This window comes from Anabrus simplex, chromosome 5, assembly GCF_040414725.1.
Source record: "Anabrus simplex isolate iqAnaSimp1 chromosome 5, ASM4041472v1, whole genome shotgun sequence".
NCBI lineage: Eukaryota > Metazoa > Arthropoda > Insecta > Orthoptera > Tettigoniidae > Anabrus > Anabrus simplex.
Genome location: NC_090269.1, coordinates 48,747,225 through 48,770,326, shown reverse-complemented (window position 1 = coordinate 48,770,326; position 23,102 = coordinate 48,747,225). Strand labels below are relative to the sequence as shown.

Here is a 23,102-nt window from a genome sequence, read left to right as displayed (position 1 = left end):
CTATGGCTATGGATCGCAGACAGGGAGGGGCAAGGACAAAAAGCGCATCAATGCATTTGCAATGCGGTGTTGACAGAGGATGTTCAAAATACCATGTAAGTAAGCTTTGCTGTCAAACTTCTCACCATCACAGAGTGCCTGTGCATCTTAGGTTTTCAGTCCCTGGTGTTAGTGACAACAGATCCAAGGTAGTTAGCAATTCTTGTGATCTATACACCACCTTAAATGTTTGATATGCACTTCAGGGAAGGAAATTGTCCAATCAAACACTTTTTTTACCATCTCTGTATATGACAGCTATTTTTTAAATATAGGAATAAGTATTTAAAACATATTTCCAGGATAAGATATACAGTATGTAGATTGTTTTAGACTGAAATATGGTAAATCTAACAGAAACTCAGAGCAACTTCTATCTTCATATCTTAGTTCTGTGAAGTGAATACAGCTGAGGAAGGAAGTGGATTATGATCTAACATTTGGTGTTTTCCATAGTTTGCTAGTTTCATTCCTGGTGAATGTAAGGATGATACCAAACATTTCACCCACAGCTGATTCCTCTTTAATGATCTCCAATTATTTAAAACAAAAATAAGCACAAGTATTTACTCTGAAGCTAATTGGGTTATGAATAAGACAGGCATGATACTCATATATGGCTTATGGCACTACTGATTAAGTTCCATAGTTCCTTACATGAAGCAACAACAGCAAAATAAATTCATCTTACATGGGAATTACTATGTGAGTATAAAAGTGTATGAACATATGTAAGATAAAAGAACAAAGTAATCTTGCTGCAATATACTGTAGACAATTTTCTCAGGTGCTTATTTCAGTTTTGTACAATAACCTATGGTATTTAAAAAAGAAAAATCACCTCATCGTGTAGCAATTTCACTGACTGTTAGAATTAGAACATTTATACATGTACTATAAGTGATAACAAAATGTAAAATTTGATGTATTTTTGTGTGGAAATGCTAACCTCTGTCAGATAATAATAAATTTAAAAATTGTTACTTACTGGGCACCTTCCATGGCACATGCGCACATCACATTCAATGTAGAGGGCAGGTGAACCTGTGAACCGGAATGTCTTCATGTAAGCAAAAACCTGTGTCTCAAACACTCCACTTTCACTCCAAGAGCCACGGAACCGACTGATAAGCTTGTCGTCTACTGGGCATCTGTAACGTAAGAAGACATTTTATTAACATCCATCCCCTCGCAAGAATATTTTAAATTGGAAGCTATTTATGAGGAGCTTTTACTTTACAGTGTTTATGGATTTCGGAATAAGTTAATACATAATAACGAACATGCATGTTTGATGTAAGTATGTGTGTGTGTATGTATGTTGTATCTTCAGTCCAAAGACTAGTTGGATCGCCTATAGCTTTACCATTAGTTGTCATATAAAGCCCTGGAGGGAACATACTAGAGAAGTGAAGCTTAGGCAGTTTCCTGCTTCTTTTCTCATTGTGTTGGAAGGTGTCATGGCATATCAGCAGAACTGGGAAGTAACTGAGTAAAAGTACTTGTAACAAGTACTGTTTTAGTAATTTTTACTGGTAATTATTACTTTTTACAAAATATTATTTTTACTTGTAATTTACTTCTTGAAATAAAATTGTAATCATTACATTCTAGTAATCAATATACATCAAACGGAAGCAAAAATGAGAAAAATTTAAGTGATGAAGATAATTTTTTGAGTTCTACTGAAGCAGAACCTGTAGCTTCACAAGTGCTGGATGAAGTACTTTCCTACCTCTCCAGTACTTCCAAATACATCAAAACTTATGCTACAATATCTATCACTACTAGATAAACAGAAGTAAATCTTTTGAGTGCTCCTGTACAGTATCTTTTCATAAACTACAAAGATATACTTTTGCCAAAATATTTAGGCTTAGCAATGAGAATTTTAAGAACAAATTATTTTGGAAAATAAATGGCAAATTATTTGAAATGCTAACCCAAAACCCCATTTTGATGGATCTTGGCCTATCATGTAACTACTGCTCAGCCCGAAGACCTGCAGTTTATGAGGTGACGCACGATTAGTGCGATGAATTCTCTCAACTTTTCTTCACTTACTACTTTGTTGTACCTTCTTTACATTTCCTGGTACTTTCTTCTAGTTTATCTCTATTTAATAATTGCCATGCTTTCCCTCTCTTTATCCTTCACTCTTTCAGCTTTTCTGCCACAAGCACTCTCTGCACAGCTTACATATACCTTCTTGAACATGTCCCATTCCACTTCCACACTCTCCACCTCAGTTCTGAGTGTGTGTTGTTTCAATTCATTTTGGCATTTTTCTTTTACTTTCATAACTTTTAATTTTCATACTTCCTTCTCTCTTGTTTCTTTCTTGTTCACTATTTTTCCTATCACTGCTCTATGGTCCCCATCAAAGGCTACTTCTGGTAAGGCTATTACATCTACCAAATGTCTATGATTTACCGGGCGAGCTGGCCATGAGGTTAGAGACATGCAGCTGTGAGCTTGCACCCGGGAGGTAGTGGGTTCAAAGCCCCTGTCAGCAGTCCTAAAGATGGTTTTCTGTGGTTACCCATTTTCACAGCAGGCAAATGCTGGGGCTGTACCTTAGTTAAGGCCACGGCCGCTTCCTTTCTATTCCTAGGCCTTTCGTATCCCACCATCGCCATTAGACCTATCTGTGTCAGTGCAACATAAAGCAAATTGTAAAAAGATTGTGTCTATGATTTGCTCTTTTGATTAAGAATTAATCAATACCACCTGAGTATGTGCTGAGCGAAACAAGAGCTTTGAAGTCTTGTATGTTTGGGTTCCTGTACAACATGCTGCTTTTGTCCATGATGAGAAAACCTATACGGGGTGTATTAATTTTGTCAACTGTGCATGATTCTGATGAAATTGACAAGGACACCAATAAGGCAGTTGTGAACCTTGACTACAATGCGATGAAGGGAGGTGTTGATACACTAGATCAAAGTTTTGAAAAATATTACTATTAACCGTGACTATTAACTATGACAGTAGATCATATGTCAGCACCTTACTGGACTTCTCAAATCATAAGAAGATGGCCATTGTCAGTATTTTTTCACTATCTGGATATAGCAGGAATAAATTTGATGATAATTTTCTTTGGAAATAATCCTGAAAAATTGCATAGAAGAAGTCTTTTCCTGACTGATCTGTCTTTTGAGTTGATGGAAAGCCACCTTTGATTGAGAGCAACCATGGAAAGTCTGCCAAAGAACGTCAGCTTGTTTTCGGTGAAGTAATGTGAGCTACCAGCTCCCATGCGTATGGAAGAGAAGTGAACCAGGCTCTGTCATCTTTGTGGTTGCCACAAGTGGAATAATACAACAGTCAAGCGCAAATGTGTGCCTTACATGTCTGCAAGGATCACTGGATTTGGGAGGTACTTTGTTTCACATGTAGAAAAGAAGATACTGAAGAACTTGATAAAGATTTTTGATCATGATTTTTGTAAGTGTAGACTATAGTTTTCATTCAGCAGATTACATTTCAGCTTTCCTACACCTTTGCCATGTTTTTCTGGCAAATATCTATTTTAATAATTTGAAGTTTGCTTTTCTTTACCTTCTAGTTACGGTCATTTCTGCATGAAGACATTCCCTTTTTTTTCACAGAATAAAATTAACTTATCAAACTGTGTGTCTTATTTCATTTTGAAAACTAGTGATTTCTGTAGATCCCTTGATCATTCCAGAAAATGTGCATTTAAGTGATATTTTGTAGGAGCCACACTCCATGCAGCACTTGCCCATCCGTGTAACTGGAGGTTTAACTGTATATTGATTATTCTATCACTTATGTAGTCCACTATCTGCATACTCATCTTATACATGTACCGGTACTGGTAATCTGGCTAATCCACCTCATTGGTGTTCTTCCTATTGGCCTCTGTCCCTTGGTTTTTCCCTGAATGATCAACTTAATATTTTCTGGTCCTTTCCTCACCACATGGACAAAGCATTTCAGCTGATGGAGCCAAATCTGGCCTGAGGTTCTTGAATAATTTGGTGTTTGTTATATCACTGCTTTCAGTAAGGTACCGTAAAATTTCAGATGTGCTGAAAATGGGAGAAACAATTACAAAACATGAGAAAGGAGATTAAACTGAAATTTCATGCTAAAGACCATGTAGCTTACTCACTCGGTAACTTAATATCCAACTAACTACTTAGCTTAGAGTATGCTGGTCACTCTCCTGGGGTAACACTCCTATCAGTACTAACCCAAATTCTTTCCTCTGGTTCCTGTATGGACTCTGACCCAGTGGTAGCATGTGACCCTAGCACACTAGTTTGTAGAAACATGGATAAAACAATGTATGGGTATTAAAGCTTAAATAGAAGCATGCATTTTAAAACTTAGAAATTCAATTCTCTTTGTACATCTGCATATATTACTTCTTGTAACATAGCTCTATCCGGGAATTTTTGGCAGCAAAATTGTCTATAACAGAATCATGGAAACCCGGATTGTTTGTACAGCTCTTCATAAGGTTCTTCTCAAGTGATATTATGACAATTTTGATAATTTTTCTTATGTTTGCGTACCTCTTAAATAACTTTTATCCATTTTATTGACAAGAAAATTTGTTCGAGAGAGGCACTAGTAGCAGGAATAGTCAAAATTAAAGAACAGAGTTTGGTTACTTCAGGTAATACCACATTTAATTCTGAACATGTTAAATATTTATAAAGTTCTAATATGCAGACTTCTTAAATTCTGTTGATGTGTAGGTGGCCGACAACTCAGTTTTGAGTACCAGGACACTGAAGTAGTTACCATATGATTTAACCAGAGACTTGAATGGCCGAGCAGGGAAAGAGTCAATATATGTTTCAAACAAGTCAAAATCCAAAAGAGAAAGAAATTCCAGCTTATTCAGTTCGGGATATACGGTAGGTTATATGTCGAACCTTGTATCAAGTCCCTGCAACACAGTCTCAGTATGATTTCTGCTTGTCAATTTCCACATCACCAATTCGCTGCATTTTAACTTTAACTTCATTTTAATTTGATAAAACTTATGAATGTTCGTCTGTGCAGTGCATCCGAAACAATAAAATTTATCTTGTTTGTCATTCAGAAATCTTTTTAATTTATCGACATTCAGAGCACAATATATTATGTCATTAATTTTAGTTTGTCAAATGTTGAACAAGATGTTTGCTTGGCAAGGCCAAAAAAACAAGGAACATGACTTCCTTCAGTCACACAACCATGTATCATTTGTGTGCCAGGAATCATTAAAATGATCCACTTTTGCCTACTCATTCTGTTACCATAGCTGACATATGGCAAGTGGGTCTCCCATTGTCTATGATTTGTATGCAAGCAGCAATAGTTTGGCTTAAAGAATGAATGTTTTAGTAAGTCCTCAATAACACAGCAGCATTTGTCCTCCATCATAACTGAATCTCCCTTCAGCAACAACAAAGCTGTTGTAGGCAAAAGATGCATTTTCTGCAGAGTGTCATTTTGTCCTGCCAAAAAATCTTCTCCTAGATGATAAGTCCCCTCAAATGTGGAGTTTGGTAGTCTTCGGAGGCTGCTAAGGCCTTAAATCTGTAGAAGTTGGTAGATGGTTTCATATCAAGAAATGAGAATAGAAAGTGGGCATTCCTTCAGAGAACTACATTTCCCAATGGAGACTGTTCAGGTGGTACATCTGGTGGTAGAGCTTTTCACATTTTGTATCATGAAATGAATAATATACAGTATGATAATAGGATATTTATTAAGAAAATATATTTATGAAGCAAATTCTAATTTTTTTACTTGTGATTATTTTTGATAGCTTCATACATAAAACATTTCTTCAAAATATTTACTTTATTTATGAATCAAGTTATATCTATTTTGTTTACTTGTGAATATTGAAAACTCTATACATAAGACTCATTCAAAAATGTATTTTGAGAAACAAGCTCTATTATTGTTCTGTTTTCTCTGTTTGTTTGTGAATATAGTTATAATGTGTAGGAATGTTAACATTAATAGTTGTTCCTCGTTTCACATGCCTGTGTTCATGTTAATCATGCCCCCCAATAATTACCCAAAGTAAACAAAGCGCACATCTTCATCATTCGACAGATGCTAAACTTTTGTTACTTAAAGTGATATTTATACGTAAGAGAATTAGGCTTTGTTGTTGTTATATTATACAGTATTAAATAAACAATTTATATGCCATAATATTACTGTATGTAGTCATATTCACTGATATTTCAAATCTTTCATTTTAGATGGCGTTAGCCCGGCTAACACGGCAAACATAGATCCGCCGCACCTGCTCTGATCTGTGTATATCCATTGTATAGATTTTAGGGGTTATTTACAAAAACAGCCCTTGTCAAACAAGATTTATGAAAGTATTGCTGCAAGCAGTGAAAAATTAACATCCTCTTGTGTAGAAGCTATTCATGACAAACCACAGAATACTAGCGATGAAATGAAATGGCGTATGGCTTTTAGTGCCAGGAGTGTCCTAGGACAAGTTCGGCTCGTCAGATGCAGGTATTTTGATTTGACACCTGTAGGCGACCTGTGCGTCGTGATGAGGATGAAATGATGATGATGAAGACGACACATACTCCCAGCCCCTGTGCCAGCGAAACTAACCAATCATGGTTACAATTCCCGACCTTGCCGGGAATCGAACTTGGGACCCCTGTGACCAAAGGCCAGCATGCTAACCATTTAGCCACTGAGCCGGAACTAACAATGATAGAAGTGAACAAACAAATGCTGAAAACTACATTGTTGTGTACATTTGACAGCAACTGGGTTGAATTAATCTAAATAATCAATTAGAATGTAGCTAAAATTTGACTGAAAATAGTAAGCAATTTGTATCAAAACCATGAATGTCATGGGTTGTTTGTAAAACCACCAAATATTTCCCAAATCCTCAAGCTTGACATGGGCTGATTTTCATGTAAATGATATATCCAGGCTCCAGTAGAAATCACCATCCACTAGATGGCATCAAATTCTCATTTTTTTAAAAAAAGCTCCCAAAGGCTGTTTTTACAAATAACCCCTCAATTCTATCCCCAGGTTTCATTAAAAAAAAAATCTTTATCAGCATCATTTGATGAGTATAAATATTTAATGCTTTTATTTCATGGAAAGTCTACTTACCCATATTGATCAATCAGCTGGATTTTCTTGTTAGCACCATTATGAGCGAAGCAGTCATTGACTACAATATCAAACCCATCTGCAAATAAAAAATCAATTTTGCATGAAAAGTGCATTGTATGAAATTGCAACAAATTTGGTCAAGTGGATGATTACATTTTCTTCAATACATATATCAGTTTTTGGAAAAACATTTTATGATGAGGACGACCAGTTTGTAAATCTTCTAATGATTTACCCTTAGTTGTAATCTGTTTGCATTACAGTAAAAATAAACAAAATCTTGATGGTAGAGGACCAGAATAGGGAGTTATTTCTAATAATAAATAAGGCTATTTGCTTTACGTCCCACTAGCTACTTTTTCGGTCTTCTGAGACGCCGAGGTGCCGGAATTTAGTCCCGCAGGAGTTCTTTTATGCGCCAGTAAATCTACCGATACGAGGCTGATGTATTTGAGCACCTTCAAATACCACCGGACTGAGCCAGGATCGAACCTGCCACGTTGGGGTCAGAAGGCCAGCGCCTCAACCGTCTGAGCCACTCAGCCCGGGGGACTTATATCTGATGTGAAATGTGACAGTATTAATAGGGACAATATATACAGGTGATTTTGAGCAATAGGGACAAACTGCAGGAGACGATTGTTGAGAGGATAAGGAATGTGAAAGGTCTAATGGACATACGTCTGGAAGTGTCCGAGTTCCTCACTAGAGAATGGTACTGTTCCTCTTGATGCCAGCATACTCACTTATCAATAACATTAGTTAACTGAAATCCTCCCTGTCATTTTACACCTTTCAGTAAATGAACCATGTAAACTATGAATAACAAAAGTGAAAGATTAATACTTTGAACCAAGAACTCTTTCCATCATCAATCCCACTGTGGCACAATTGTCAACATAAATGCCTTTGATTGTTTGTAATAACCTGTAATTATAATTAATTCATTCATTCATTAATCAATAATCTTGAACTTAACCTTTGATAATTATGCAAGCTAATCCAAGTTAATCTCTTGCTGTCTTGATTAATCATAATTCCTTTTGACAATCGCATAACTGATGATGAGAAAGGTTATTCCACTCAAACTTACCATATTTACTGCGCATATAGATAATAAGTGTGAGAGGATCACCAACACGAACGGGTCCACCCACACGGTTGCCTGTTGTGCCATAGCCATACCGAATTTCCATGTAACATTCAGGTGGAGACAGGGTGAACACTACAGGATTTCCTGTTGCTACCCTGAAAATGAAGATAATACAATTTTGTAGTAATTTCAAAATAAATAAATGAATAAATAAATTACTAATAATAATAGTCCAAATCCTAGGCTGAATGGTCAGCATTGAGGCCTTCAGTTCAAAAGGTCCTGAGTTCAATCCCTGGCTGGGTTGGGGATTTTAATTGCATGTGATTAATTCTTCTGGCTTGGGGACTGGTTGTTTGTGTTTCTCCCAACACACTCCATTTTATATGCAGAAAACACACCACATTACCGGCTACCACAGAAACACGCAATAGTGATTACCATCTGTACGCATAGAGTTGGCATCAGGAACATTAAAAAAAATCAATTTTGCATGAAAAATGCATTGTATGAAATTGTGACAATTTTGGTCAAGTGGATGAATTTCTTTTCTTCAATATGTATATCAGTTCTTGGAAAAAAAAAAAATTATGATGAAGACGATCACAGTTTGTAAATCTTCTAATGATTTAAATCTTCTAATAATAATAATAATAATAATAAACCAGGACTAAATCCACCTGTGCAACATAGTTTTCATCCATGACCCCACAAGGTGTGGGATAACCAGTAGAAGATCAATAAAAATAATAATAATAACAACAATCCTCCCCTGCGAACCATGTGACCTTGCCTCGGTGGGGAGGCTTGCGTGTCCCAATGAAGCAGATAGCCGAGCCACAGGTGCAACCATATCGGATGGGTATCTGTTGAGAGACCAGACTAACGAATGATTCATCGAAAGGGGGGTAGCAGCCTTTCGGAAGTTGCAAGGGCGGCAGTCTAGATGATTGACTGATATGGCCTTGTAATAATACTCAACATGGCTTGGCTGTGTTGATACTGCTACACGGCTGAAAGCTACGGAAAACTACAACTGTAACTAACTCCCGAGGACATGCAGCTCTCTCTGTATGAATGATGTACTGATGATGGCTTCCTCCTGGGTAAAATATTCCGGAGGTAACGTAGTCCCCATTCGGATCTCTGGGTGGGGACTACACGAGAAGGGGTGATCATCAGGAAGATGGATACTGACATTCTGCGAGTCGGAGCGTGGAATGTTAGAAATTTGAATCATTGTGGTAGGTTAGAGAATCTGAAAACGGAGATGGACAGACTATAGTTAGGTGTAATTGGTATAAGTGAAGTACGTTGGCAGGAAGAACATTTGGTCAGGCAACTACCGAATTATCAACACAAAATCAAACAAGGGAAATGCAGGAGTTGGTTTAATGATAAATAAGAAAATAGGGCAGCGGGTAAGCTACTACGACCAGCATAGTGAAAGAATTATTGTTGTCAAGATAGACACCAAACCAATGACCACCACAATAGTGCAGATTTATATGCCTACAAGTTCAGCAGATGATGAGGAAATCGAAAGAATATATGAAGAGATAAAAGATTTAATATAATATGTAAAAGGTGACAAGAATCTAATTGTGATGGGAGGATGGAACGCAGTGGTGGGTCAAGGAAGAGAAGGTAATACAGTAGGAGAATTTGGATTGGGACAAAGGAACGAAAGAGGAAGTCGGCTGGTTGAATTCTGCACTGATCATAATTTAGTCCTTGCCAATACTTGGTTCAAACACCACAAACGACGGCTGTATACATGGACAAGTCCTGGAGACACTGGAAGGTGTCAAATAGACTTCATTATGATTAGGCGGAGATTCAGAAACCAGGTGTTGGATTGCAAAACTTTTCCAGGAGCAGACGTGGACTCTGACTGCAAATTGTTGGTCATGAAATGCCATCTCAAGTTGAAGAAATTGAAGAAAGGAAGGAATGCAAGGAGATGGGATCTAGACAAGTTGAAAGAAAATAATGTGAGGGATTGTTTCAAGGAACATGTTGCACAAGGACTAAATGAAAAAGCTGAAGGAAACACAATAGAGGAAGAGTGGATAGTCATGAAAAATTCAGTAGGGCTGCTTAAGAAATGTTAGGAAGGAAGAAAAGATCAACTAAGAATCAATGGATGACTTAGGAGATACTAGACCTGATTGATAAATGATGAAAATACAAGAATGCTAGGTATGAAGAGGGCAGAAAAGAATGCAGGCAATTAAAGAATGAAGTGGATAGAAAATGCAAGGTAGCTAAGGAAGAATGGCTGAAGGGGAAGTGCAAGGATGTCGAAGGTTGTATGGTCCTAGGAAAGGTAGATGCTGCATACAGGAAAATCAAGGAAAGCTTTGGAGGAAGGAAAAATAGCTGTATAAATATTAAGAGCTCAGATGGAAAGCCAGACAGATGGCAGGAACATATCAACAGTTGTGTCAAGATAAAGATCTAGATGATTTGGTTCTGGAACAAGAAGAAGGTGTGATGCTGATGAAATGGGAGACCCAATTTTGAGGTCAGAGTTTGACAGAGCTGTGAGAGACCTAAATAGGAACAAGGCACCTGGAATTGATGACACTCCCTCTGAATTACTGATTGCCTTAGGAGAAACCAGCATGGCAAGGTTATTCCATTTAGTGTGTAAGATGTATGAGACAGGAGAAGTGCCATCCAATTTTTGGCGGAATGTTGTTATACCTATTCCCAAGAAAGCCGGTGCTGACAAGTGTGAAAACTACTGCACCATTAGTTTATCTCATGCCTGCAAAATTTTAACATGTATTATTTACAGAAGAATGGAAAGACAAGTTGAAGCTTAGTTGGGAGAAGATCAATTTGGCTTCAGAAGAAATGGAGGAACACATGAAGCAATCCTGACTTTACGTCTGATCTTAGAGGACTGAATTAAGAAATACAAGCCCACGTACAAGGCGTTCGAGATCTAGAAAAGGCATTCGATACTGTTGATTGGACCAAGCTATTTAAGATTCTGAAGGTGATTGGGATCAGATACCGAGAACGAAGAATTATATACAATATGTATATATAAAAATAAAAAAAAAAAGCAGCAATCCAGAAAGGAGCTAGGCAAGGCTGCAGTTTGACCCCCCTTCTTTTCAATGTTTACATAAAACAGGCAGTAAAGGAAATCAAAGAGGAATTTGGAAAGGGAATCAAAATCCAAGGAGAGAAAATCAAAACCTTGAGATTTGCTGATGATATTGTTATTTTATCTGAGACTGCAGAAGATCTCGAGAAGCTGCTGAATGGTATGGGCGAAGTCTTGGGCAAGGAGTACAAGATGAAAATAAATAAGTCCAGAACAAAAGTAATGGAGTGCAGTCGAACGAAGGCAGGTGATGCAGGAAATATTAAATTAGGAAATGAAGTCTTAAAGGAAGTAGATGAATATTGTTACTTGGGTAGTAAAATAACTAAAGATGGCAGAAGTAAGGAGGACATAAAATGCAGATTAGCACAAGTAAGGAAGAGCTTTCTTAAGAAAAGAAATTTGCTCACTTCAAACATTGATATAGGAATTAGAAAGATGTTTTTGAAGACTTTCGTGTGACGCGTGGCATTGTATGGAAGTGAAACATGGACGATAACTAGCTCAGAAAGAAAGAGAATAGAAGCTTTTGAAATGTGATGTTACAGAAGAATGCTGAAGGTGAGATGGATAGATCGATTCACGAATGATGAGATACTGAATCGAATCGGTGAGAGGAGATCGATTTGGCTAAATTTGATGAGAAGAAGAGATGGAATGATAGGACACATCTTAAGACATCCAGGACTTGTTCAGTTGGTATTTGAAGGAAGCGTAAGCAGTAAGAACGGTAGGGGTAGACCAAGGTATGAATATGACAAGCAGATTAGAGCAGATGTAGGATGCAATAGTTATATTGAAATGAAAAGTTTACCACAGGATAGAGTGGCATGGAGAGCTGCATCAAACCAGTCAATGGACTGATGACTCAAACAACATCAACAATAAATAATAATAATAATAATGAAATGAAATGTCGTATGGCTTTTAGTGCCAGGACATCCCAGGACGGGTTCGGCTCGCCAGGTGCAGGTCTTTCTATTTGACGCCTGTAGGCGACCTGCGCGTCATAATGAGGATGAAAGGATGATGAAGACAACACACATACCCAGCCCCCGGGCCATTGGAATCAACCAATTAAGGTTAAAATCCCCGACCCGGCCTGGAATCGAACCCGGGACCCTCTGAACCGAAGGCCAGTACGCTGACCGTTCAGCCAAAGAGTAGGACATCATAATAATAATAATAATAATAATAATAATAATAATAATAATAATAATAATAATAATAATAATAATATCATAATAATAATAGCCTATCTGCATGCCAATTTTGAGATTCCAGCTTACTCTACCAGATGGCAGAGAAACCAGACCATTGCTTCCTCACTAACAAGGAAATTTTGGCAATAGTGACTTGTCAGTCTGAGCTAAATTTATTGGTGCAATTTTCCAAGTTTTAAATACAGTATGTAACTGTTGTTTAATTAAGCACGCCTCAAATGGACTGCTGGTGGGTGGGAGAGGAAGAATGGCAATAGGAAGAGGAGAGGAAGCAGCAATGATCGTGGTGCCAGAAGGTAACATCGCTCTAGTGCGTTCATTGACGCTCCGCGCTAGGGAGAGGAGAACCATAAACATGTAAGGGTGGATCTCACACGAAAGGAAATTACTGTTATGTATTGATGTATGCCATTGAACTGGTAAATAAACTATAAGGTATACAAGTTCCTAAGTAGAGTATAATCTATATACTACTTTTAAAATTTAATCCGTTTACACTTCAGGGCTGGTTTTTCCCCCAGAATCAGGGAGGAATTCCACCTCTACCACCTCAGGGGTAGTGTGCTGGAGTGTCAGACTTTGAGTCGGTGAGAAGAATCAGTACCTTACCCAGGTGGCCTCACCTGCTATGCTGAACAGGGGCCTTGTGGTGGGGTTCGGGAAGATTGGAAGATATAGAAGAAGAAGAGGGAATGAAGTGGCCATGGCCTTAAGTTAGGTACCATCTCGGCATTTGCCTGGAGAAGAAGTGGGAAATCATGGAAAACCACTTTGAGAATGGCTGAGCTGGGAATCAAACCCCCACTACAATCTACATACTATATATGAACTATATACTCTAGCCATATGGGGCATTTTTTAAGGAGAATAGGTACATGATTCTATACAGATGCAGGTATGTGACCACTGAATTAACAATAAGATATCATGGCAAGTAATAGTCATTTTATTATATCATTGATTGTAAACATTACACAAGTGTATTTTATAGAGAAAGAAAAATGGTTCAGGTAAAGATTGATCTTGCACTATACACATGTAATTAAAGAGAGCTCTTCACAATAGGTACATGTAGAATCAATATCAGAATGAAAACAATAGCAAACTGAGTTTTTACAGTGTGAAGGCTTTTCTGTTGTCTATCCTGATTTAGGGTATACCATCCATACTGTCACACAGCTCAAAATCTTGGTGAAGACAATAGATTGTGAACAAAAGCTTAAGTTTGAAAAATACTATTTCTAACCTGGGTATCAACATCAAGATCATGCAGAAGAAGCATATCATAAAAAGTTCAAACAAATTGTTTCCAAACCCCAAACCCATGAACATCTAACAGTTGGATAAGGCCTGTAGTACAATTTCGTTATCATTTGGTACTGCCCAGTCCATGAATCCAGAAGAAGAATGGCTTTCCTTGGGTACAAGCATACAGTACATATTTTCAACTCAACCTTTAGTTAATCTTCCTGATTACTTGTGATTTTGCCTCCATGGAAATTTCACCATTTGAAAAATAAGTACCATACTTTGATTGATATATTTGTACAGTTGCCACCAACTGCTGATTTTAAGTGACTTGACTTTTTTTGCTTCATAATTTGCCTGACTGGTCGCATAATTTGTTAAGAAGGAAGGTAAGCTGGAATGGTGACAAAGCAAGTCTTTCTTAAGATAAGTTCTAAATTTCAGATTCATAGATGTTTGGACAGAGATAAACATATATATTTCCAAATATTGAATGTGATTTGACAGAATTTGATAATGTTCTTTTAGAATGAAACATATCATTCTTTGTTTAATAGTATGATATAGATATGATGTATTTATTCCTTGTTTAATTTTTTTTTTTTAAAAGGTATGTTATAGTGTAATATTTATAGTGAAATTGTGCGTTCGGCAGACTGGGAAGCTTTCAAGTTTATATTCACTGCTTAAGTCTCGGTATGTATGTTTAGTCCTCATCCCGAAGGCTGGTTGGATCCTCAACAGCTTCGCCATCAGCTGTCATAGATGGCCTAGGTATCACTGAAGAGGCGTACTAGGGAAATGAGGAGTGAGGTTGTTGAGTGCTTCAAATATTTGGGAAGTGAAATAATGCAAGATGCAAGGTTGGAAAAGGAGTCAGCAGAAGGGTACGAGTGGGAAACAAGTTCTACCAGAATGTAAGGAACTTGGTGTGGAACAGAGGAGTTCTTATGAAATATAAAGAGATAATGTACAAAATGTACTATACCCCTTATATTAACGTATACATCAGAGACGTGGACATTGACATCAAGAGATGAGAGTAAAATTCAGGCCAGGGAGATGAAGTTCCTGGGGAGTATGGTAGGGAACACATGGAGAGACAGGGTAAGAAATGTTATAGTCAGAAAAGAAATAGGGGTAGAAAAACTGAATGATGGAGAGAGGAGGGACACCAAAACAAGTGTTGGGCTTAAGATAAAAGGAAAGAGGAAAGAGGGAGGCCCAGAACAGGATGGGTAGACTATTAAGAACAGTATAAGGAAAAAGAAGACTGGAATGGAATACAATTACCATCAATACCCCAACCTGGCAGGAGCTGCACAAGGGGAAATGAAAATGATGATGATGATGATGATGATGATGATAATTTAATGTAACAAAAAATTGACTTACTCGACATCCAAGAAAGGAAAGGTTACCGTCTTCCAGAAGTCATATCCATATTCACAGGTGACTTTAAAGTGTTCATCCCATTCTTCTTCAATCAAAGGGTTGTACTGCACTGTTACTGTGTTCCACATAAAGTTCTTCTGCAACATTTTGAGTAGCATGTTATTTTGAGGAGCATATTATTTTAAGTAGCATATTATTTTGAAGAGCATGTTATTTTAAGTAGCATGTTATTTTGAGGAGCATGTTATTTTAAGTAGCATATTATTTTGAAGAGCATGTTATTTTAAGTAGCATATTATTTTAAGCTATTTCAGTTCATCACATAGAACATGGGATTTTGTTTTAGAACTTCGTGCACCTTCACTTAAAGTATAATATACTACACAGATTAAGAATATTTTATATACCGGTACACATCTTTCTGCATAAATCAATCAAACATAAGTACCAGAACAGTAAAATATTGATATTACTCACCTTCAAAATTTATTTTATTACATGCATTAAAATCAACAAAATGGAAAAGAACAGTTCTTTGGAGAAGGGGTAAATATAGCAGAACAGTTATTACAATCTTTGGACATGTTTCAAATTTGCAGTTTTGTAAATTTCTTCATTTTAAATTAAGGAATATATATTAAAATTTGTTTCATAACATTATTTCCAGATTCCAGGACAGTAATTTGATGTACCGGTAATGTATAAAAGAACTGGTAGCTGTTGACTTGTTTTTGGAGAACAGAATGATAACTTAGCAGAAGGGCTCTTGTTTGCAGTGGAATGGGTGAGAAAAATTGACAAGTAATTCATTTTTCTAGTAACTTCAGAGTTGTGCTTTTCTTATATGAAAAATAAAAATTAGAAGTAACAGTACCAATAATTCCAGTAATAAAAACAACGCTTTGTAAAGTCCATTTAAATTTGCCCACAAAGCAATCTGATTGGCTAACTTATGCAGCTGATAAAATGAGAATGGTGCAACATATGAAATTATTTTTTCAAATTATTTATCAGTATGACAAACACTCTAGCACTCATATACCCAGTCAACGTTGTTTCTGACCTACCCTGTATTACCTTAGAGAAACCCTTTGGAAGGTTCATTTCTTGTTAAAAGTTCCAATTGATACAATTTATTTTGCAGCTCTAAGATAGAAAATGAGATTTTGTTTTAGAACTTTGTGCACTTTCACTTAAAGTATGATTATTTCAATTTTGGATCATTATGTGACTCCAGTAGTGAAAATTCTCAAAGACACATACTGAAAGGAAAGAAAATAACACCACACAGAGAAATGATTGATTCAATCTACCCCAGAGAGGGTGAAAAGAAGAAGAAGAAGAAGAAGAAAAAGAAGAAGAAGAAGAAGAAGAAGAAGAAGAAGAAGAAGAAGAAGAAGAAGAAGAAGAAGAAGAAGAAAGAGGCTAGTTTTCAGTTGAGCTCTAAAAGTTGTATGAGTATTAGAATGGTTGGTTCCGTTTATCAATTTAAAGAATTGTGAACTTTAATTATACTTTAATTTTGGCTATCTTAAGCCATTTAATTTAAAAAAATATAATTTAACAGTCACATTCATAATTTCAAAACAATGTTTTAGTTTTTAAAGTTCAATTATTACCAGTATAACAGTCTTGCTCTGAAATTTTATACATTGAGAACATTAACCAATAACTCTTGAATTATATTCCTAATGACAATGTACTTATGATCTGTTTCATTGCATTTATGTAGTATGTTCCTCAACTATTGTTTAAAATTCTCAAGTCAGAAATGTCCATTTTGTCAACTGCATCAATCAAGAACCCTCCATATTAGGAATAACCATTATGATTCAATGTCAAGTTTGAAACACTCATTACTGGTAAATGTATTAACAGGCTGTTTTTCCCATTGAGTATAAATAGGCCTATTATCAATATTGCTTAACAATGATATTTTTATTTTCCTTAGCAATATTGTATAAATAAATAAATAAAAATCTCTGGGTTTTTCTTTACATACCATTACTACCATTACTTCTCAGACTGCCCTCCTCCAACTTAAAGCTTCAGGGCTGTTTCTGATAATATAATAGAAAACAGCATTGTCATTCAATTCAATTCTAGGCTGGAATGCAAACATTGTTCCGTGTTTTGTTCTGTGACAGAAACAGAAACCCTGTATAGCCTACACTAAATTGCAAGTTTTATCTACCTTCCATTTCAATAGAACTCTCCTTTCAAAAAAAATTATTGAGATCATGACTGAAAAAGTAATTAATAAATTAATGTACAAACATAAATTACTAGATTTCTGTCCACATTTGAACTGTTCTTGGCTCCACATAACCTAGCCCAATAATTGATAATATGATAAATTTGAATGAAAAAAATATCCTGCTGGATTTAAAAAGAGCCTTAAACTTCAACATTCAAACTTTCTTCATACCAACTGAGACTGTTTTCTTGAGCTGTGTTCTGTCCACTCACCGGCAAACAGTCACTACATTTGTCTCTGCAATATGTGCCCTGTTGTAGAAAATCAGAGTTGCTAGTAGATGTTTCATTAGTATCTTTCCAACTGTCATAATTACCATTATTTTGTGAATGTGAAGAGTTTATTTCCAGCTCTTTGTTATTCTGTGGTGTCTGAGGATATTCATTTTCTTGTAAGTCATCATCACAGTAAGAATCTTCTTGATTACTAATGAAATGTTGACTACTGCTGTAGTTCAGTTCTTGGATACTACTCTTTACAGGGTGTTCGTTATGCTGAAACTGGCAACATTGTTGAAGAATATCACAGTTACTAGTCTTATCTTGGCTATTTATTTGATATTTGTCATTACTGGAACATGAAGGACTATTCTGTACTACTTTGTCTGCTGTAGTGGAACATGTTGGCTGATACATTTCAGAACTGTCCCTTGGTGAAACTGAGCGAAGAGCCCCAAGTGAATTCCTTGTTTCTTTACCTTGTAAATGTGTAGGTATGTCCAAACTGAGGAATACACGAAATAATTCACCATTGTATTTGACAATTATGGACTCTGGTATTACAACTTTGCTTATATTTTCTGAGTCAATATATATTTGACGTCTAAAACTAACAACATGTTTCAAGTCAGGCTGACGTAAACCTAAGGAAAGAAACCGCATTGGAGAAACTGGAACAAGATTTAAGTGTCGTACTGCACCTTCAAGTATATTGTGTGGAACAGCAGGAGCAACATTGGACAATACTAGTCGTCGTGATGCAGACATCATTAGAGGTCTTCCAGGTACAAATAGATTCTGATCTAAAGCTAAGCCACCGTAATTGTTCAAGAACTTCTGTACTATGCTCTTAGCTGATAAGTAAATGCATACACGTTGTTTTGACATTCGAGAGGCAGCTACTATGTTGAGTCCCCCAACCAGTGCTGCCATAGCCTGAGCATAACATGATACAGGAATACCAGAAACAGATGGGAATACAACTGCTTGGCATTTAGAAGGAAACACTTCCATGAGTTTATTTGCTTGTGACAATCCGCAACTTTTCCGTTCTTCGCTTCCTTCATGTAAGACCGTAACAGAACTGAAATTATCCAAGACTGAATTATGCTGCTTGCCTTCTCTCATTTTTTTCTTCCGTGATCTTGTTCGTCGTGGTTTTGAAACATTTTGCGAGTGCTCTGCTGAAGCAGACTGATATTGCTCAGTGGAAATGTCCTCTATTCTCTTTGTTTGGTGAAAACACATGCTTAAGACTTGAGGTTCTGTACTAGTTTGTGATGGAGAAGATTGGAGGTGATTAAACTGACATCTATCATTACTGGCATTATCTGAAATTTTTGAAGACCTACTTGATGGACAATACATTATTGGCTGATAATGATACAATTGGGAATCACTGTTTAAATAACTGGATTCAGGAAGTGTAATGCCATGTTGTTCACCTGTCAGTACCTCATTTGTCTGAAGATGGATGTCCTTTTTATTAGCTTTACATGAGCGAATGATTTGCAGATCGCAAGACTCTGAATATGAATTTTCAAGTGGAACTTTGCAGCATTGTCCATCTATAGACTTTGATTGATCACTACTTGAAGGAAGTCTATTAGCAAAATAAACATTCTTTAAAGTTTGTGCTGATGTTTCATATGATTCATTGTGCTGGATAACTGATAAAGATTTGGAGGAAATATGATCTGATTCTGAATGTAAATCTAATTCTGATTTCCCCTTTTGCTCTTTCCCTTTAATAACACTTCTCTGAGGCAATGGTTTCAGTTGAGAACTGTCATTGTTATCACTAAATATTTTATTTGGGAAGTCTTCACTTCTTGAATTACAACTGTGGGAAATATTCCTATAATCTTCTGTTGAATGACAGGAACTGTGCTGCTGTCCAGTAATTGGTTGTTGGATGGAGGAGGATGATGATGATGCTAGATTCCTTCTTTGTGTTGTTGGCCCCCAGGACCTGGATTTTCCCATAATTACTCGTGACATGAAAAAATTCTGAATGTCTCAAAAGCTGTTCTTATAGAATGGGTATCAGGGGAAATAAGAATTCCAAATTTCCAAACTGCACCAAAATTTTTAAAAAGTAAAGCAGAGAATAGGGAACGTGAAAAGTATGGTATAGAAAATAAATATAAAATCTACGACAACTAATGAAAACGATGAAGATATTTGGCAAACAGATACAATAAAATTAATATTGCATTATGTTAAATTCTTAGGCTGTGATACTGTTCGTGGCCTAAGCACTCCCCAAAATTTCCTAGATAGAGCTTTGAAACAATATTTACAAGTAATATATGTGTGAAGAAAAATAATATAAGAAATGAACCATACAGAATGTACTGGTAATAAGTGATTTTCAGAATATACAAACAATCTCAGATATTGATTTCTGGAGGCAAAAGACTTGAGCGATTTACTAATGGTGTTCTGTTCCTTCTCTTTGGTACACAAGTATCCTTTGATGAAGAATGTAGATAGCTTATTATCAATTATTATAGAAAAAAAAAGCTGCAAATTTGCTGCAGAGTCGGTGATATATAGTTGTGCCAGAATAAGAAGAGTATTCACCAAAATCTTGTTTGACTTTTAACTGATCAATTTTCAACAATCAACTTAATTATTCCAAATACGAAGAGATGTTTTCTAAAACCCAGCTAATGTAGAAATGTAAATTTTATCACTGGTCTTGAACTGTAATATAACGAGTAAAAGATAAATGTACGGAATTTTAAACACATCTACTTCCCAAATCAAATCAGGTGCACCTTATGCCAAGTCAGAGTTACAGAGCATCAACAACTTTAAAAAAAGAGCAGTTTGTAATTAACTCTCAGTGTAGTCACGCTATGTTTCTGGGGAAAAATAAAATACCGTATAAAATTCGAGATAAGTTAGAATAAATCATAATTGTTAAATAATAGAATTTCACTCAAATCAAATCACTGTCCTAGAAAAAATATCGAGGAAAAGTAACCACTGCTATGAAAAGAGAGAGAAGAAATTCACAGTTACTAGACCCCGAAGAAACTAAGTAGCAACTGTCACTTTATACAGCAACTAATATCAAGTAAGGGGAGGGAGAATAATGTCCTGGGCGGAGCTTCATGGGTAAACTATTCCGCAAAACTCAATATGTATGAAGAAACGAGTTCTGGTTTCGCTTTTTGCTCCGACAGCTCTGCTTTCCGGCCTTGATATAAAAGATGCACGTGTTAGCATATCCCTTCCTTTTGAAATATTTGCAGGAGCGAAATTCGTTTATTTCGTTCAATACGACAGCGACGAAAATGCAAGTTAATTGATCTGAGCGGCCAAAACTGCTGTCAGGAATGCGATTGCAAGTTTGAAGTTGGAGTAAAAAGCGGTCAGAATTTTGGAAGGGGTTTGTGGAAAACAAGAGCGTATTTTAGATTTTTAAATCATACAATAGATATCTTTATGAATCAGTGATAGAGGATCGAACTCCATATCTCAAGAATGATGGTTTCATAGCCAGGACAGGCAGTCGGATTTTAAAAGGGCGGAAAAATATCCGTTAGGCCATTGAATCAATGAATCCTTTATTGGGCATTAAACAACAAGTGCAATAGCCTGCGTAACAATGCATTAATGGTACAAATATATTCTCCATATAAACTAGAGGGAGCATAAGCCTACTCCAATAATAAAGCTATATACATCTCACTATAATATATTGAATGCCAATGGATACACTTCTATATCAACGTAAGTTTGCTCTCTGTGCTTTCTATCGTACAATAAGAAGAAGAAACTAGGTTTTACAATAGTCATTCAACGATCTTGTTCACGCTCGGCACACGGTTATATATCTATCACACTTTTTACTGAACAGAATACACACACAACTCAGATATTCTACATAGAAGGATTCCTTAGCTAGTTCCTAAACCAGCCTTGTCGGTGCAAATTTCCCCACTCTCAGTACCGGTACATGCTTTTAAATCGACTCTTTAAACTCAATTTTTGCCAGGTCCTTAATCAACAAGTGTTCCTAAACTACCTGTAAGCCGTAAGTTGCTATTGGAGATACGGTTATCTTGAAACGGGTCACTGATGTGGCCAGGGAGAAGGTCCGTTATATTCTTGATATTATAAATTGCTCTTATCGCGGTTACTGTTCTCTCTTGTACACGACATCTGAATGATTTTTCTGTGGTTTGCAAGGTTATTCCTAGATACCGGTACCTAAATTTATTGACCGTTTCTGGTGGTTGTCCATTCGTAGGCACGTGACATTTGGCAACAAGTTCATAGCATTAAAAAAAAAAAAAAAAAAAAACCGCAAGGGTTTAATGCAAGTATATGTGACGGAGTTGCTGAGCATAGAAAGCTCTACAACAAAGTCCGCGGCAGTATATCAAACTTCAGTCACTATTGATCTGCATTTAGGACAGTTGCCCAGGTGGCAGATTCCCCATCTGTTGTTTTCCTAGTCTTTTATTAAATGATTGCAATGAAATTGGAAATTTATTGAATATCTCCCTTGGTAAGTTATTCCAATTAATAACTCCCCTTCCTATAAACGAATATTTGCCCCAATTTGTCCTCTTGAATTCAAACTTCATCTTCATATTGTGATCTTTCCTACTTTGAAAGACACCACTCCAACTTATTCGTCTACTAATGTCATTCCACGCCATCTCTCCGCTGACAGCTCGGAACATACCTACCACTTTAGTCGAGCAGCTCGTCTTCTTTCTGCCAAATCTTCCCAGCCCAAACTTTACAACATTTTTGTAACGCTACTCTTTTGTCGAAAATCACCCAGAACAAATCGAGCTGCTTTTGTTTGCAGTTCTTGAATCAAGAAATCCTGGTGAGGGTCCCAAACACTGGAACCATACTCTAGTTGGGGATCTTATCAGAAACTTATATGCCCTCTCCTTTACATCCTTGCTACAACCCTTAAATACCCTCATAACCATGTGCAGAGAATTGTATCCTTTATTTACAATCCCATTTATGTGATTGCTCCAATGAAGATCTTTCCTTGTATTAACAACTAGGTACGATACTTACAATGATCCCCAAAAGGAATTTTCACCCCATTAACGCAGTAATTAAAACTGAGAGGACTTTTCCTATTCGAAGGGTACAGAGAAAGAAGGGGCTCATTGCATTTTTTTTGGAAAAATCGTGGTCCTCACTCATCCGGTGGATTTCATTTGAAGTTTCTAGTGACCAACTTCGTCTGTAAAAGAAAGAGTTCCTTGCAGAGATACGAGCTGAAGAAAAAAGGGCATAGGGCCTACAGGGAAAGAAGGGGCTCATCGACATACCTGCAGGGGAAGAAGGAGCTCATTGTATTCTTACCGCGCTCAGTGTA

The 23,102-nt window shown here is 36.6% G+C and overlaps 1 protein-coding gene across 1 annotated transcript in view; it reads right to left on the bottom strand.

Annotated features, from left to right (window-relative positions):
• Positions 1-23,102, bottom strand: part of LOC136874347 (uncharacterized) — a 129,588-nt gene that overhangs the window by 15,916 nt on the left and 90,570 nt on the right. The window contains exons 7-10 of the mRNA XM_068227762.1: positions 15,263-15,399; positions 8,276-8,430; positions 7,180-7,258; positions 1,028-1,190 (exon numbers count right to left, since the gene is read on the bottom strand). Coding sequence (XP_068083863.1) covers positions 1,028-1,190; positions 7,180-7,258; positions 8,276-8,430; positions 15,263-15,399 — 534 coding nt within the window. The remainder of the gene's footprint in view (positions 1-1,027; positions 1,191-7,179; positions 7,259-8,275; positions 8,431-15,262; positions 15,400-23,102) is intronic.